The sequence below is a fragment of the Castanea sativa genome, chromosome 2 (genome assembly GCF_040712315.1).
Source record: "Castanea sativa cultivar Marrone di Chiusa Pesio chromosome 2, ASM4071231v1".
In the NCBI taxonomy this organism is placed as follows: domain Eukaryota; kingdom Viridiplantae; phylum Streptophyta; class Magnoliopsida; order Fagales; family Fagaceae; genus Castanea; species Castanea sativa.
This window is the reverse complement of record NC_134014.1, coordinates 36,920,337-36,935,497: the sequence shown is the minus strand read 5'-3', so window position 1 is coordinate 36,935,497 and position 15,161 is coordinate 36,920,337. Positions and strand designations below refer to the sequence as shown.

At 36.0% G+C, this 15,161-nt stretch overlaps 1 protein-coding gene across 2 annotated transcripts in view; it reads left to right on the top strand.

Moving 5' to 3' along the window:
- The first annotated feature begins 9,041 nt into the window (after positions 1–9,041).
- The window catches only part of LOC142624406 (kinesin-like protein KIN-14B), a 29,065-nt gene continuing 22,945 nt past the window's right edge, over positions 9,042–15,161 (top strand). The window contains exons 1-8 of one of the 2 annotated variants that reach the window (XM_075797972.1): positions 9,042–9,380; positions 11,853–11,976; positions 12,276–12,362; positions 12,521–12,691; positions 12,815–12,921; positions 13,523–13,654; positions 13,781–13,959; positions 14,885–15,046. In XM_075797972.1, the coding sequence (XP_075654087.1) occupies positions 9,171–9,380; positions 11,853–11,976; positions 12,276–12,362; positions 12,521–12,691; positions 12,815–12,921; positions 13,523–13,654; positions 13,781–13,959; positions 14,885–15,046 (1,172 nt within the window). In that variant the 5' untranslated portion in view covers positions 9,042–9,170. The remainder of the gene's footprint in view (positions 9,381–11,852; positions 11,977–12,275; positions 12,363–12,520; positions 12,692–12,814; positions 12,922–13,522; positions 13,655–13,780; positions 13,960–14,884; positions 15,047–15,161) is intronic. The other variant, XM_075797973.1, reaches the window with a different exon arrangement.

Here is a 15,161-nt window from a genome sequence, read left to right as displayed (position 1 = left end):
GGTTTTATTTTTGACACTTTACCCACCGATGGTTCATTCTGTCTATGCTCCGTAACCCACCCCTATTTCTGTTACTCTAAGATCCCAAGTGGGTGAGCAAGCGTAGAGAGTGTGTGGGAGGGGAGTGTTTGATCTGATTTCTTATTTGATTTTTTGATGAAACGTACTAGAGTAACGGAAAAATTAGAGGTGGGTTACGAAGCATGGACGGAATGAATCACGGGTAGGTAAAGTGTCCAAAATAAAACCACAGGTGGGTAAGTTAAATTCGGGCTAAACCACAGGTAAGCAATCTATAATTATCCCTAATATATATTTAGCCATGTGCTTGGAATTGATTTAAATGAAAATAATGATATAATTTATATGAAATAATATAATTACATTTTTAAACTTATATTTTATGATGAACATTAATTTTTATGTAAAGAGTATGAGAAGTTTTATCATTTTAAGTGTTATGTGATATGAGAGGCTTACCAAATGTTACCTATTGCACACCGACCCATCAGAGTTCGGGGAATTGGGGAAGACATGTCAAGTAACATGTTTTCCTTTATCAACTTTGAACCACTAGAGCTTTACTGAACATACTTCTTGGCCCTCCAAACCACGACTTCCAAAATTTCCCTGATGAGACTCATGAGCTTGGATCATGAGCTGAAAATGAGATGTTATGCCACGAGCTTGAACCATGGGCTTTGATGAGATAATATTGCCATGAGTTTTGGACCATGGGCGTTGACGCCTTTTTGTGTAAATATGGGTTCTTTTGGGCTTTGAAAGAGATTTACCCAAAATCCATGATAATGTTGATGTGGTACTGGTTGCCAATGAAATAAAGTCACGTGGTGTGAAAAAGTTGTCATCAACAGGCCTTAACCCTAACCTGCTAATTTCGTGTCGTGTTACATTGAGTTCGTGGGTCGTGTACAATTTTGCCACCCCTATTAGTGAGATGAGGCAATAATTTAAGCATAGATGAAAGTGAAAGTGGGAGGTTTGTTTTAGGGTTCTAAAAAATATTAAGCAAGTGTTTTGGATGAAGACAATATAATATATATAAAAACAATTGTAGATAAAATGTGTGTGTATTGGGTTATGAAAATTTTTTAATAGTGGGTTGGGTTTGAGTCATAACAATCACAACCCGCCTAACCCAACCCAACCCAACCCACCTATATATTTATTTTTAAAATTATATACATATATTTAAAACTATATTATATAATTAATAATTTTTTATTTATTTTTTCCCTATTCTACTTTTCCTATATAAAACCCATTGCAATTTTATTTCTCTCTCTACTCTCATTCTCTCACTCCACTCTTATTTGTTTATAACTAAGTTGGGATACTAGTTCATGTATATTTTATTTATTAACTTAGTTCGATATATTTTGTTTATAATTGAGTTGGAATACTAGTTTATGTATATTTTTTTTATCAACTCAGTTAGCAAGTGAGATATATATTTTTCTCAATTTCCTAATAATAGTAATAATAAAATAATTGTTCAATCCATAGGTTCAACCGACCCAACTCGATCCATGTGGGTTGGTTTGAGTTGGGTTGAACCCTTATGATAGGTTGAGTTAGGTCGAAAATTTTCCTAAACCCAACCCATGCACACTCCTGGTGTGTAGTTTAAAGGAAAAAGCTTATTTCTAAATTGATTTGGAGCCATCTTACTCCAAGTCACTATGAAGTAATTAATAATATCATCTATGTATAGTTTTAATTGCATGAATTTTTTAATGAATAACATTACTTTTTTAAATAATATATATAATTTTATAAATCGTCATGTCGTGGGTAAGATAAGATAACTTAAAATTATTTTAGAGCTAAACTTTGTCCATATATATATATATATATATAAAGAGAGGGAGAGACTCTTGGTACAGGGAAGGCGGTGAATGTAAAACTCAATTGTCCATCCCATTAACTTATCAGAGTGAGAAAAACCCACATGAGATAAAGTCGTCAAGCTGAAATTTTTTGACACCACTATCTTCTAATACTAATGGGCAATTCATGCTCCTTCTATGTATATTTTTGACATCCCTATCTTCTAATACTAACGGGAATAGATATTTTTTATATGTAACAAGGTATAGGAGTTGTAAGTGCACAATTGCACCTGGACCCAAAGAAGATTATGGGCTCAGGCCCAATGAGCCTTAAACAATAAAATTTGTAGAGTGTGGGCTTGAAATCTAGGTTAAAGGTACTGAGAACTTGACAACAGCCTGAGAGTTACAAACACTTGTGAATAACAATTGTTAATTGCAAATAGGCCTCCTCGGATGTAAGTCGAGGACCAATTCTGTATTATTTCTCTTTCTTTCTTACAGGTTACAATCCTTAATTTCTTTTCTTTTTCTTTAGAGAGAGAGAGTAAGCGAGAGAGAGCAAGAGAGATCCCCCCTTCTTTAGCCTTCCTCCCCCTTAAATACCCCTTTTTTAGATGCCTTTTGGGACCTTGACTAGAAGTTTCTACCCTACTGTTCAGGGGTCACTTCCCCATTAATGCGGCCAGGGAGGTAGGTGCAGAGTCTTTAATGCGGAGGTGGCAGCCTTTGCTCTAGATATTTTCCTTAACACTGGTGTATCGAGAAGGTTCAGAGTTTCCCCCTTTAACCATTAGTCTTTCTAGAGTTGTGCTTTGACCTTCATAATGAAGCTTTGAATTCTCTTGGGCTTGTCCGAGGAGAAGGTCGTCCTCAGCTGCACCCTTGGACCCTCGGCGTATTGGCCAATTCGTAGAGTTCAATTCTGGGGCAGGTCGGCCCTCCATGCTACAGTCCAAAGGCCCATATGCCCATTTGGGTCCTCTTACTCCCCACAGGAGTAACAAGGGATTCTCTCTCTCTCTCTCTCTCTCTCTCAAATAAAAAAGAGTAACAAGGGAAAAAAATAAGGACAAAGTTTAGTTATGAAATTGGTTGTGGCATAAGGTTACAACCTTACTCAATAACTTTTTATTGAAGATGAATTTTGACAAATTAACCCTAATGATTACATTTTCTTCTTATATTCTTCATACTTGCAAAATTTCTATAAAATTAAATGTTAATAGCGATGTTATCAATAAATTGTTTAAATTGTAAGTGTTTGTAGTTTAAAATTATGCATAAAATATAATGCATCAATTGTTTATATCCTAAAAAAAATCTATTTTTTAGAAAATATACCTTAAACACACTTTGATTTAATGAGATACTAACGGTAAAAGAGTAAAATGAGGAAAATAAAAATAGTGCATTAATAATTTATGTAGTACATTTTTTTAATAAAAAAAGTGGGGGCCATTACTTAATTTTATATCTAAGATCAAGTTTTATTATACAATCATAACACACATCTATGTGTTTCTTACAGTCCATAATCGACAATGAATCAGAAATTTACCATCACATTAAAAATAAAACAACTAGGTAGGAGGATTAATTTAGTTGAGATTTTTTAGAGAGAAGAAGTTATAAGTGGGATTGATGGACAACAAAAGAGAAATAATAAATATATGAAGAAGATTTGCGATATTACATAGATTAAAAAAAAAGTTTTATGCTATGTTTAGAAGTTTGGAGGGAAAGGAAAGTAGAGGGGAGGAGAGTAGAGGGAAATGATTATCCTCCACCTTATTTAGATGCTTTTAAAATTAAGTAAGGAGGAGGAGAATAATTAACATTTTCATAGTTTGTAATTTTGTTAATATGGTAAGAGTAAATTTGGTAATTCATTTGATCAAGTATTTCTATACTATATCCTCCCTTCAAATCTCTATAATTTGAGGAAATTAAAAATGAGGGGTTAGAAATAGTTAGAGTCACTCCCCCTCTTTTAAAAAAAAAATCAAAATAAAGTAATTTAACTCACTCTCCCTCCCTCTACTCTACTTCCTTTCCATCAAAACAAGCTACTTAGAAGGCAAATCTTTTATTTTTATTTTTATGAAACGTTTGTTTTAGTCTTTTATTTATCATTGTATAGATATATATTGGTACATGAATTGAAGCTTTTTTTTTTCCGAATATATAGTAGAGAAAGAGAGATTAAAGTGTAAATTGCACTCTAGAAGTTTTAGATCATTTTGATTTTGCTATAATGTTCAGAATTTTGATTTTATTCTCTAATGTTTCAGTTTTTTTTTTTTAAGGGATAATTACAGTAAACCCACTTGAGGTATGACTCGTTTTCACTTTGCCTAGTCGTGGTTTAATCATTTACACTTTGCTCACCTGAACTTCAATCCGTTACCCATCTGTTACCCACCTCTGTTAAAATTAAGGGTAAAAATGTATTTTATCTTCTGTTTTATGTCTCTCTCCTCTAAATACAAAAAAAAAAAAAAAAAAACTTAAACAAACAAGATCAAATAAGGAGTTTTGTAGCTTGGATTCAAGAACACACTTGTTTTTGGTATGAATAGTCTTGAGCCGATCAATACAAATAAGATTTTCATATTCGCACAAATCCTAAAAAATATTTACAAAAATCCTACACTTGAAATTGCTCTACTCTAATTTCATAAAAATCCTATCATACAATTTCAGTTATTTACAAAAATCATACACGTTTTTGGTTGATGGTGGATTGTGGGTGATGCCGTGACTGGGTTGGGTTTGAAGAGAGGGAGAAGTCAAAGAGATAGAGATGAAGAGGGAGAAAACCCACAGCCACCACCAACACAACCTTCCCCTTCCTCCGACCCACGCTGCCACCACCAATACAAACCCACAGCCACCACAAAACAACCCACGGCAACCCGAAACCCACCATGCCGATACACCAACACAACCTTCCCCTTCCTCCGATCCACACTGTTACCACCAACAAAAACCCACATCCACCACAAAACAAACCCGAAACAACCTGAAACCCACCACGTCGATACGCCTCAACGCCGAAACCCACTCTGACCCACGAGAAAGAAAGATCCACTTCGATCCACGCCGATACGCCCCAACGCCGAAACCCACTTCGATCCACGCCGAAACCCACTTCCACCCACGCGCAAGATAGTAGAGAGGCCATCATCTCAGCTCGAGTCCGAGGCCATCGAACACATCGTCCTGTTCAAGGTGAAAGATGAGGCTAAACCATCGAAGGTGAAGGCGTGGCTCGACGCTCTCAACGGCTTGTCCTCCTTGGACCAAGTGGCCCAACTCACCGCCGCCCCATTTCTACTCATAGTCGAAGACGTCATGGCCTTCGATTGGGTCGCCTTCGATCTACATTTGGAGGTCATACCGAAACCCAAACCCAGATCCGCAATTCGAGTCAGCTTCTTCAAACTAAAGGAAGGAGATGAGGGCAAAGATGTAAACAAAAATTAGAGATACTTGGGGTTTTAAAAGAAATGAAGGATGGTTTGTTGAAGGGTCAGCAATAAGAAGTTCTTCCGCAGTAAAAAACCCTAACTTTTTTATTCTTATTATATTTGTTTTTGCCTAAAAATTTGTTTTTTTAACGGCAAACAGAGAGGTGGGTTACGGAAAGCTAACAGAACTAACTTCAGGTGGGCAAAGTGTAAATGATTAAATCACGGGTAGGCAAAGTGCAAATGGGCATACCACAGGTGGGTTTACTGTAATTATCGCTTTTTCTGAATATCTAATGTTTTTTTTATATTTTTTTATATAAGATAGAATTTCTACTTTAACCTAATCTAAGTGTATATGTGCGTGAAACTTCCTCTTGGAGACTTGAACCCTAGTCTTTGCCCCCCCACACCCCACAAGCATTTATACTTGTAGAGTGACCATCGCACCAAGGGGGAGCGGTGGTATATCCAATGTTTCAGTTTGTTTTGAATATTGTCCTTCTAACAATTTCTACAAGTGACGTGGCTGTGAAATGTCTACTAAGATTGTAATCTCTACGTAAATCCAATTGAAATATGAAACATTGTTTGAATATTATAACTAAATTAAATCGCGGCTAAGAAACACACACGTACACACAAAAAAACAAAAAAAACAAAAAACATGAACAAAAAATATAAAAGAAAATCTCCCATAGAGAAAAGTTTGCCTTCAGCCAACCTACTATGTGATTGTTGATAAAATTATTTGTGTATTTTTAATTAAATTACCGATTTAATGACTCATGTGACTTGCTTATATAATTCATGCGGATGATTTATTAATGGCTCATTTAATGAGTTGCAAGATATCTCTTCAAACTAGTTTGAAAGAAAACTTTGTCCATCACCTCCCATTAGCAGTATACAAAAAACTTGCTCTAACTGCACAACTACACGTAAACCTACCAAAACTAATTGCCAAATGCGGCCATTGCATCACCAACCCTTGTAGAGGTGCAAGAACCACATGATTGTAGATGTGGTGCAGTTTGTGGTTATGTTTTCAAAAAAAATTAAAAAAATTGTATTGTGCCACACCTAATAATATATAACTAGTATTTTATATATTTAATATATACTTTTCCATGATTAAAAATTACTAAAAGCTTTCACAATTAAAAACCCATTGGGTTACTCTAAATCAACCCAAAACAAAGGGGGGGGGGGAAAGGCATTCAGGCTGACCTAGTCTAACCCAAAATGAGAATAAAAGACTATAAACCTAGTTAGCTATGATCAAACCACATTGAATTGCACAATGATCGGTCAATTTAAGGTAAGTGCGGTAAGGGTTTTGGGCAAAAAGCACTGGGGTGCAGTGATAAATATGACCCAAAACCACACCAAACTACTTTGTGTACGATGATGCTGAAATCGTTAGTTGAAATGATCGTCTAGAGGGAGAGCTGTCTAAGATTGCCAAGAGTCTTGCAAGAATAAATAATGGGCGGAAGAAGTAGAGATCACCGGTGTGGTGCCTGCCGCAACGCCTCCGATGATAAAATCAGACAACTGAGAGAGGAAAAAGAACTTAATATCAAAATACCAAAGTATTTTTGTTAGAACTAAGTACCTCTCCAGGTCCTGAGGTGCTTGTATATATATACACTTGCTTCCTTCTCTTAGCTGTTGGAGGTGTTTTAATGGTGGCTTCAATGTGGTATCTGTAATGCCTCCGTGAGGTGTTAATTAGAGGATCTTTGTCTCTCCAACGGTAAGGAGACTTATTGCTACTGTGTAATGCCTTATCATTGATTGTGAGTGAATGGCTTTTTCTTCGTCCAACAAGTACTCTAATAGACAAAGGCAGATGCTTCCCTCGTCCAATAACCCCTCTTCTAGACGAGGATATTGCTGGGCTCATTAGTGTACACCATTGAACACATGCAAAAGTGGATAAAGGGAATCAAAGAGGTTATCAAGAAATAGGTGATGAGGAAGCCTTCGATGGCCATGTTAATAACCTCCAGAAAGGGACGTGTGCGAAGGAGTTGTTTTTTCTCATTCCTTGTTACGACGATGAGTCCATTTATAGGCAGGGCTGGCCCTAGGCTTAGGCCACTTAGGCAATCGCCTAGGACCCCCTAGTAGAGAAAGGCCCCCAAATTTTGGGGCAAAATTTAAGATATATATATATATATATATATTTTTTTTTTTTAGATATAGGAAAAAAAAATTAGTTTTACATTTTTCTTATACTTTTAAGAAGTACTAAAGAATTGAGTAATGCTAGAGATATTACAATTTTAAATACATAGGGTTTACAAATATGTGTTGCTAATTACAAGAAATAATTTAGATAGAAAAATATTATAAATTTTACTTTAAAACTTTTATACAAATTGATGTGATAATTAATATGATTTGTAAACGTCAACAACTTATTAAATGCATTTTTAAATTACTTAGTGATCATCTTTATAAGTATCATGTTGTAAAATTTATAATATCCCTAACATTATTTATTCAAATACTTGTTTATTATCGTTTCTTAAAAAAAAAAACTTGTTTATTGTTTTCTTGAAGTGTAATTAATCACATTCATTACGTTTTTTTAGTAAAATTTGTTATAATTTTAGCATTTCTTAAAAAAAAAAAAATACAAGATAAAAAAAATGCCTTTTTGTTATATAAAAATTCTGATATTGAAAACAAATTAAATATTATTTAATTAATAACAAAAATACCTCATTTAAATATATCGCCTTAAACTTCAAAGCATATTGGGCGGGCCCTGTTTATAGGCTAGGACTGAACCGACTATTATGAGGAATGTGGCTCCTTAGTCATAGCCATAATTTTGACTGTGTTCGAAAATGGACACAAGTGTTGCCATCCCATCATGGGCAAACATGGCGGGACTGTGTTGGTCATGGACAAATAAGTTCAGCCTTTGATCGATGTTCCCATGAACACAGCTAATGGGCTTCCAGCTTTCCTTTTTGGGCACGAGGACGAGGTTATCAAACATGGACATATATATCGGCTCATCTCATACATAGGTTAAATTAAACCTGGTAACCTTGGGCTCGACCTTCGCCTATTCACTGATCCTTGATCTTCGGCCTCACTAGTCACCTACATCATTTGGTCACTAATAAGATTGGACTATTGAACCAATTTATTGATGGTTTGATTTAATTGTCGTCTCACAGTCACACATATAATGCACACCCATGACCTAACTATAACACGAGTTGAGGTGTTTAATATGTTAAAGAGTTGAGTCCAGCACATTTTTGGGGAAAGAAAGTGAGCTGGCCATGTTTTGTCGTGGGTTGCACTCGCACATGCCTGTCATAAGTGGTAGCACCAAAATCCAATGTACACGTATAATATTGGTTCGATAGATATAATTCCATTTTGATCTAGCCATAATTCAAATTTGTGCGCGGGTGGGGTGGCTCATCAGTCATCCTGTAGACTGTATGTAGTGCAGAGCGAACACTCACGCGCGCGCTCACGTGCTTCCTTATCTTAAAAATTAATGAAACCACCCCACGCAACGCAAGCGAGAAATATGTGAGAGCGAAGCGTGAATGAATGTCAAGCACAAAAATACGTGTGAGCTAAACAGCTGAAGAGTGTCACATATATTGGAAACGACGCCGTCTCCACTCTCTCACCCAATCCAAAAACCAAAAACCCCCTCTCCCCTCCCTCCATTTATTATTATAAAGAGATAAAAAAAAATAAAAGCACAGACTCATCAGTGATGAGAAAAAAAGCTCTCTCTTCAGAAGGTTTTGGAGCTCTCTGATTCAAAAACCAAATCTGAGAGCTTAGCTAGGGTTTTCGAATGGGGGAGCAAAGGAACCGTTGGAACTGGGAGGTGAGCGGGTTCGAGCCGAGGAAAACGTCGTCGTTTGAGCAAGGCGATTTCAGGTCCTCCGCTGCTGGACCACTGGTCCGGCGGTACTCGATCTCCACCGCATCGGCTTTGTCCCATTCCGAGTCTTCCAAGCACTCGCTCTCCTCCAAGCTTCAGCGATTGAAGGACCAAGTTAAGGTAAACTAAGTTTTACTTTACTTAAAAAAATTCACTGTTTGAGTTGTGGTGGTAAATTAGTGATAGTGTGTTTTTAGTAGTTTTCTATAATGTTGGTTGTTAAATAGTGCATTTTTGATTTAATGTGAAATGTTGGTGGTAAAGTCTCTTCCATACTTCAAAAAAAAAAAAGAAAAAAAGTTGGGTTTCAGTTACCTTAGATGGGAAAGTTTTTTGTTGTCGAATAGGGGAGCCTAATGGTAGGGAGTAATGATTATGGAGTGGACGCCATACCTATCGTATCTATCAAACAAAGAAGAAAAGTGTCCATAAGCCAAGAATCTGGATTAGTTGGTAGACATGTTTCATTTTGAGAAAGCATAGGGACACAATTTTTGTGCTATCAGAGGTCGATTGTGACTGGTGGAGAAATAATGGTGGGTCCAAGTGAAAAAGATTGTGCACTTGGCAGTCGGCCACTTCAGCATGTTGTGGCAAATGGCATGGTACTAGAAGAATTCTTTCATTTTTCTTTGACCCTGAAAACTTAGTAGTTTTTTTTTTTTGAGAATGAGACTAAACAAGACCTCAAATTCGTGTTTCTTTACTGTTTTTTAAAATTATTTTTAGGAATTAGGAGTAACTTGAGCATAAAAGAGTTAGTATGCTTGCCTCTGCCAGCATTACAAATATAAAAAAACTAAATTATTTCCTTTGTCAGAAGAAGTATGATGTGTATTTTTGTTGGCATATGTGCTGTAATTAGTTTACAGTGTTTTGTAAAGTCTCTTTCATACTTAAATAATAAAAAAGTAAAGTTGGATTCCAGTTGCCTTAACTGGTAAAGTATTTTGTTGTTGAATAAGAGAGCCTATTGGTAGGGAGTAATCATTATGGAGTGGACGCCATACCTATTGTATCTATCAAACAAAGAAAATAGAAGAAAAGTGTCCATAATTTTTTAAATCATTTCCAAGAATTTGGATTAGTTGATAGGTATGTTCTACTTGAGACAGTATAGGGACGCAACTTTTGTGCTATCAGAGATCGATTGTGACTGGTGGAGAAAAATGGTGGGTCAAAGTGAAAAAGATTGTCCACCACTCATAGTCAACCACTTTAGCATGTTGTGGCAAATAGCATAGTACTAGAAGAATTGTTTCATTTTTCTTTGACTCTGAAAATGTATTTGTTTTTGGAGAATGAGACCAAACATAACCTCAAATTCATGTATTTTTTGGAATTGGGAGTAACTTGAGCATATAAAGGTTAGTATGTTTGCCTCTGGCAGCATTACAAATATAATAAAATTAAATTCTTTCCTTTGTCAGAAGAAATATGATTCTGTTTAGTTTTGCTGGCATAAGTGATGAGATGGTAAATGTAAATCACGTGCTGTAATTAGTTTGCAACGTTTTGGAAGAGCAGAGGTGACTGGTAAATCATAATCTTTGTTGGAAGTCCAGGTTCAGTTAGTTGGGACAATGAAGGGGAGACTTGATGCCTTAAACTATAACTTTCGTCAATAATGTTTACTTTTAGATAGGTTCTATAATATAATATCTCTGGGTTTGCTTTGATTGGTAGCGTTAATCTGCTGGGGTTTTGGGAATCAGTGCACTTGCTTATACGTGTCAGTATCAATGTAAGCAATGGATTTGCTTACATGAAAAACAATGGTTAGTAGAGTTACCTTTTCTTAGGGGTTTTACATTGATGAAAGGTGACAAAATGATGAAGCTAATCATGATTTTTAGATGTCAGGACATACGGATTAGAGGTGCATGAACTTTTCCTTAATAATTGGAGGTTCTTACAACTATCAGGGTTACTGGCTAGAGAAATTAAGTGCTAATAAACTACATTTACATGAAGCTTAGCAGGTTTCTCTTTATTTGAGGAGTCTATCTAGGATGTTTTGATTTGATGGTGATGGCCACAATTCCATAGTGTCAAACTGCAAGGTAACTCATCTGACATCTAGTGTTTCCAATGGAGATGTCCAGGATTCAAATCCCTCTACCCCCAACTTTTGAAATTAAAAAAATCCCATAGTGTTAGATTGCAGTTAATATTTTATTTGCCATTTTATTATGCAAGACTTGATATTTGCGTGACTAGATTCACATGTAAACCGCATCAGCATAGAAGATGAAATTGAGAGTAAAATATTGATATCCGCTTAAATCTTTTATTCTCATAACAGGCAAGGTGCAGAATTTTCTGTCCTTGGAAAGTTCTTTTGCTTTGTTGACGCTAGAATTACAATAGTTGTGAACTATATTGGAGATCCTTTTTATTTCCTATGGAACTTTATTCCTTGTCAAGCAAATCAAGAAGTGTTTAAATCTCTTCTAGAGCTTTTAAATCATGATTTGTTTTTTGTTTGCCTATTAGGTGTTTTTTACATATGGTGATTTAGTGGGTGTGTATGTGGAGCATGTGATAGTGTTACATGTTCTTGTTGACAACCATATCTCATATTTTGGGCAGATTGCAAGAGAAGATTACTTGGAGTTGAGGCAAGAAGCAAATGAGCTGCAGGAATATTCAAATGCTAAACTTGATCGAGTTACACGTTATTTAGGTGTTCTTGCTGAGAAAACCCGTAAACTAGGTAAGGGTTTGTGAATTTAAGTATTCCATTTGATATATGTGGAGGGGATGGTATGAGACTGCTTTCCGACATTCATGAATGATATTTTTGATATGGGTATAAGGATTTATATGTAATGCCGCAATTATAAACTGTTTTGGTGGACATCATTTCATCTTTGGATAGTTAATTTGTGAAAATTATGCTACTTACCCAAAAAAATTGAAAAATATGCCAGTCTTGATATGCATCATACCATCTTGTACTTATTTTGTAAGGTTTTCAGTATTTTCAATATCTTTTTTGGGTACAAATATCAGATCAAGTTGCCCTGGAAACTGAGGCTAGAATTTCTCCACTGATCAATGAGAAAAGAAAGTTGTTTAATGATTTGTTGACAGCCAAAGGTACTCTTCTGTGATTTTCCATTTCAAAAGTCTCTCTCTCTCTCTCTCACACGTGCACACACACACGCGCACACACACTCACATGCACATGTGTGTGCTTCTCAAAAAGCTCATTTGGTGGTCATTTTTATTAAAAAACCTAAGCTATTTTGTTTCAGGTAACATAAAGGTATTTTGTCGTACTAGGCCATTATTTGAAGATGAAGGAACTTCTGTTGTTGAATTTCCTGATGATTGCACTATCCGTGTCAATACTGGTGATGATAGCATTTCCAACCCCAAGAAGGATTTTGAATTTGACCGAGTTTATGGACCTCATGTTGGACAAGGTAAGCTAACATTCAAATTTTTTTCTTAGTTGTTGCACCCTGGTTGTACTGTATGAAATTATTTGTAATAGTTCATACTGTGTTCGGCTATGTTGCTTAGTATCTTTGGGGTTTTTTGTGCAGCTGAACTGTTCAGGGATGCTCAGCCACTGGTGCAGTCAGCTCTGGATGGATATAATGTTTCCATATTGGCTTATGGACAAACTCACTCCGGGAAAACACACACAATGGTTGCTCTCTCTCTCTCTCTCTCTCTCTCTCTCTCTCTCGTTTGTGTGTGATCTATTTCTCTCCATGTATGTGATGCATTCTTTATGTTGCTTACATATTTATACATGCATGAAAATGTGCTGCCTTGCCAGCTAATTTAAAGGGCTTCTAAGTTGGGGTTGTTCTGTTGTAAAGATTAGAGGGTTCTGCATTTTGAATTACCTCCTTTCCTTTTGGTCCCACGTAAGGGGTTACTTGGGAAGAAAGGCAAATGAGGGTATGGCCCTAGGTAGGGCCAAGTGGGATGCAAGGATTAACAAAGCTGACTCCAACTTTTCAGCTACTAGTTGGGATTAGGGCTTAGTTGACTCAAGTTGAGTATAAGTGTTAATTTTCACCATCTGACCGACTCCTCTTCTTGTGGTAGATTCTTCTTTTCTCTCTCACCCGCTTTAAAATGATCTGGAGAAATTTTGTATACGAAACAAATTGGAGCATACATTCATGTTTGACCAACTTGTGCGCACATTGCTGGGGCGCTTTAATCTTTTTTCATGTAAAATTTTCATGATATCTGTCCTGGTAGGTTGCTTCTCTGATGTACTTTTGCATTTTCTTTAGGAAGGATCTAGTCATGATCGTGGTTTATATTCTCGCTGTTTTGAGGAGTTGTTTGATCTAGCCAACTCAGATTCAACTTTCACCTCACGATTCAACTTCTCTGTTACAATTTTTGAGCTCTACAATGAACAGGTTCTCTTACTTACATGACTTATCTGTTGTAACAATATGCTGTTTTCTGATTTTGTTAGAAGATGATGGTTTTAACATGGCACCATTGTGATGTTTTTGATCTAGACCTGTTTCATAATCTTTTAGGTTAGGGATCTGCTTTCTGAATCAGGGAGCAATTTACAAAAGGTCCGGATGGGATCACCAGACTCTATTATAGAACTCGTGCAGGAAAAAGTTGATAATCCATCGGAATTCTCTAGAGTTATGAAGGCTGCTTTTCAGAGCCGGGGAAATGACATATCAAAGTTTAATGTTTCTCACTTGTATGGTCTTCACTCGGTGCCCTTAGAAGTACTTAAAATTTAGTTGATTTTTCCATATTGTTTCTGCTTTTAATTTTATAATGGTTCTTTATTAGATTGTGGTTATATGTTGACTTAACATAATTTTGGAAGAGTAAAAGTAAGCTGTCTTCTTCTCTTGCAAATGGAGTCCTGTCACATTGCTGTTATAAGACTGCCAAGTTGTCATTTAAAAAGACTTGTCCAATAAGTTCAGATGTATTGCTGTTCCTGAACTGCTTCTCCAATATGGTTTGTGCTCTATAGCAGTGAATGCAAAGCAAGTCTTCTGGTTGCTTTTCACATCTTTGCTGATTCAGTTTTAAGAAGAATTTTGGCCTGCTCGTTAATATCTCATTTGAATACTTAGAAAAAGATTCTTGAAAAGTCTGTGTGTTGTTGATTGTGCATTTTTTCCCTTTTAAAGAATCTTTACTTTATGAAGAGAACAATAAGAAAATGAAAGTCTAAGTTGTTTGCAACTTTTAGTCAGAATTAAATGGACAGAATCATCAAATCCACATGATTGTTTGCACTATTGATTTTTAAATGAGATATCAAATGGTAGATCCTTGTGGCTGTCAGCTGGGCAATGCAAAAGTGAGCATTGGGCCCGTTCTTAAAACTTGAAATGGGAGACGTTTTCATCTTTTGTTTCTACTCTCAAAGGCAAATGATGTGGTTTTCAGAAAGTTATGAACTTTTTTTAGTTTCTTCTCAAATGTTTAACTTGATGTTCTTTTTAAAAGAAGATAGAACTTGTCAATTTCAGAAAGGGAAACATATGATATAGACAAAGTTTCCTAGTTATTCATGTGTATATTTGTATATGGGTGTCATTTACTTATGTCTATTATGTTAATGTTCTTTTTAATTTGTCTATGTACTTTCTTGTCTCATTTGTCAGGATCGTCACAATACATATATATTATGGCAATTTGATTACTGGAGAGAACTCGTACAGCAAGCTTTCTCTTGTGGATTTGGCTGGAAGTGAGGGTTCAATTGGGGAAGATGATAGTGGGGAGCACGTGACAGACTTGCTGCATGTTATGAAGTCACTTTCAGCGTATGTCATCTTAGCTTATCCTAACTTGGACATGCTGCTTGCCTATCAAGCATAATACGCACTCTCTCCATACAATGGGATTACTGGTCCTTGTACTATACACACACATACATAA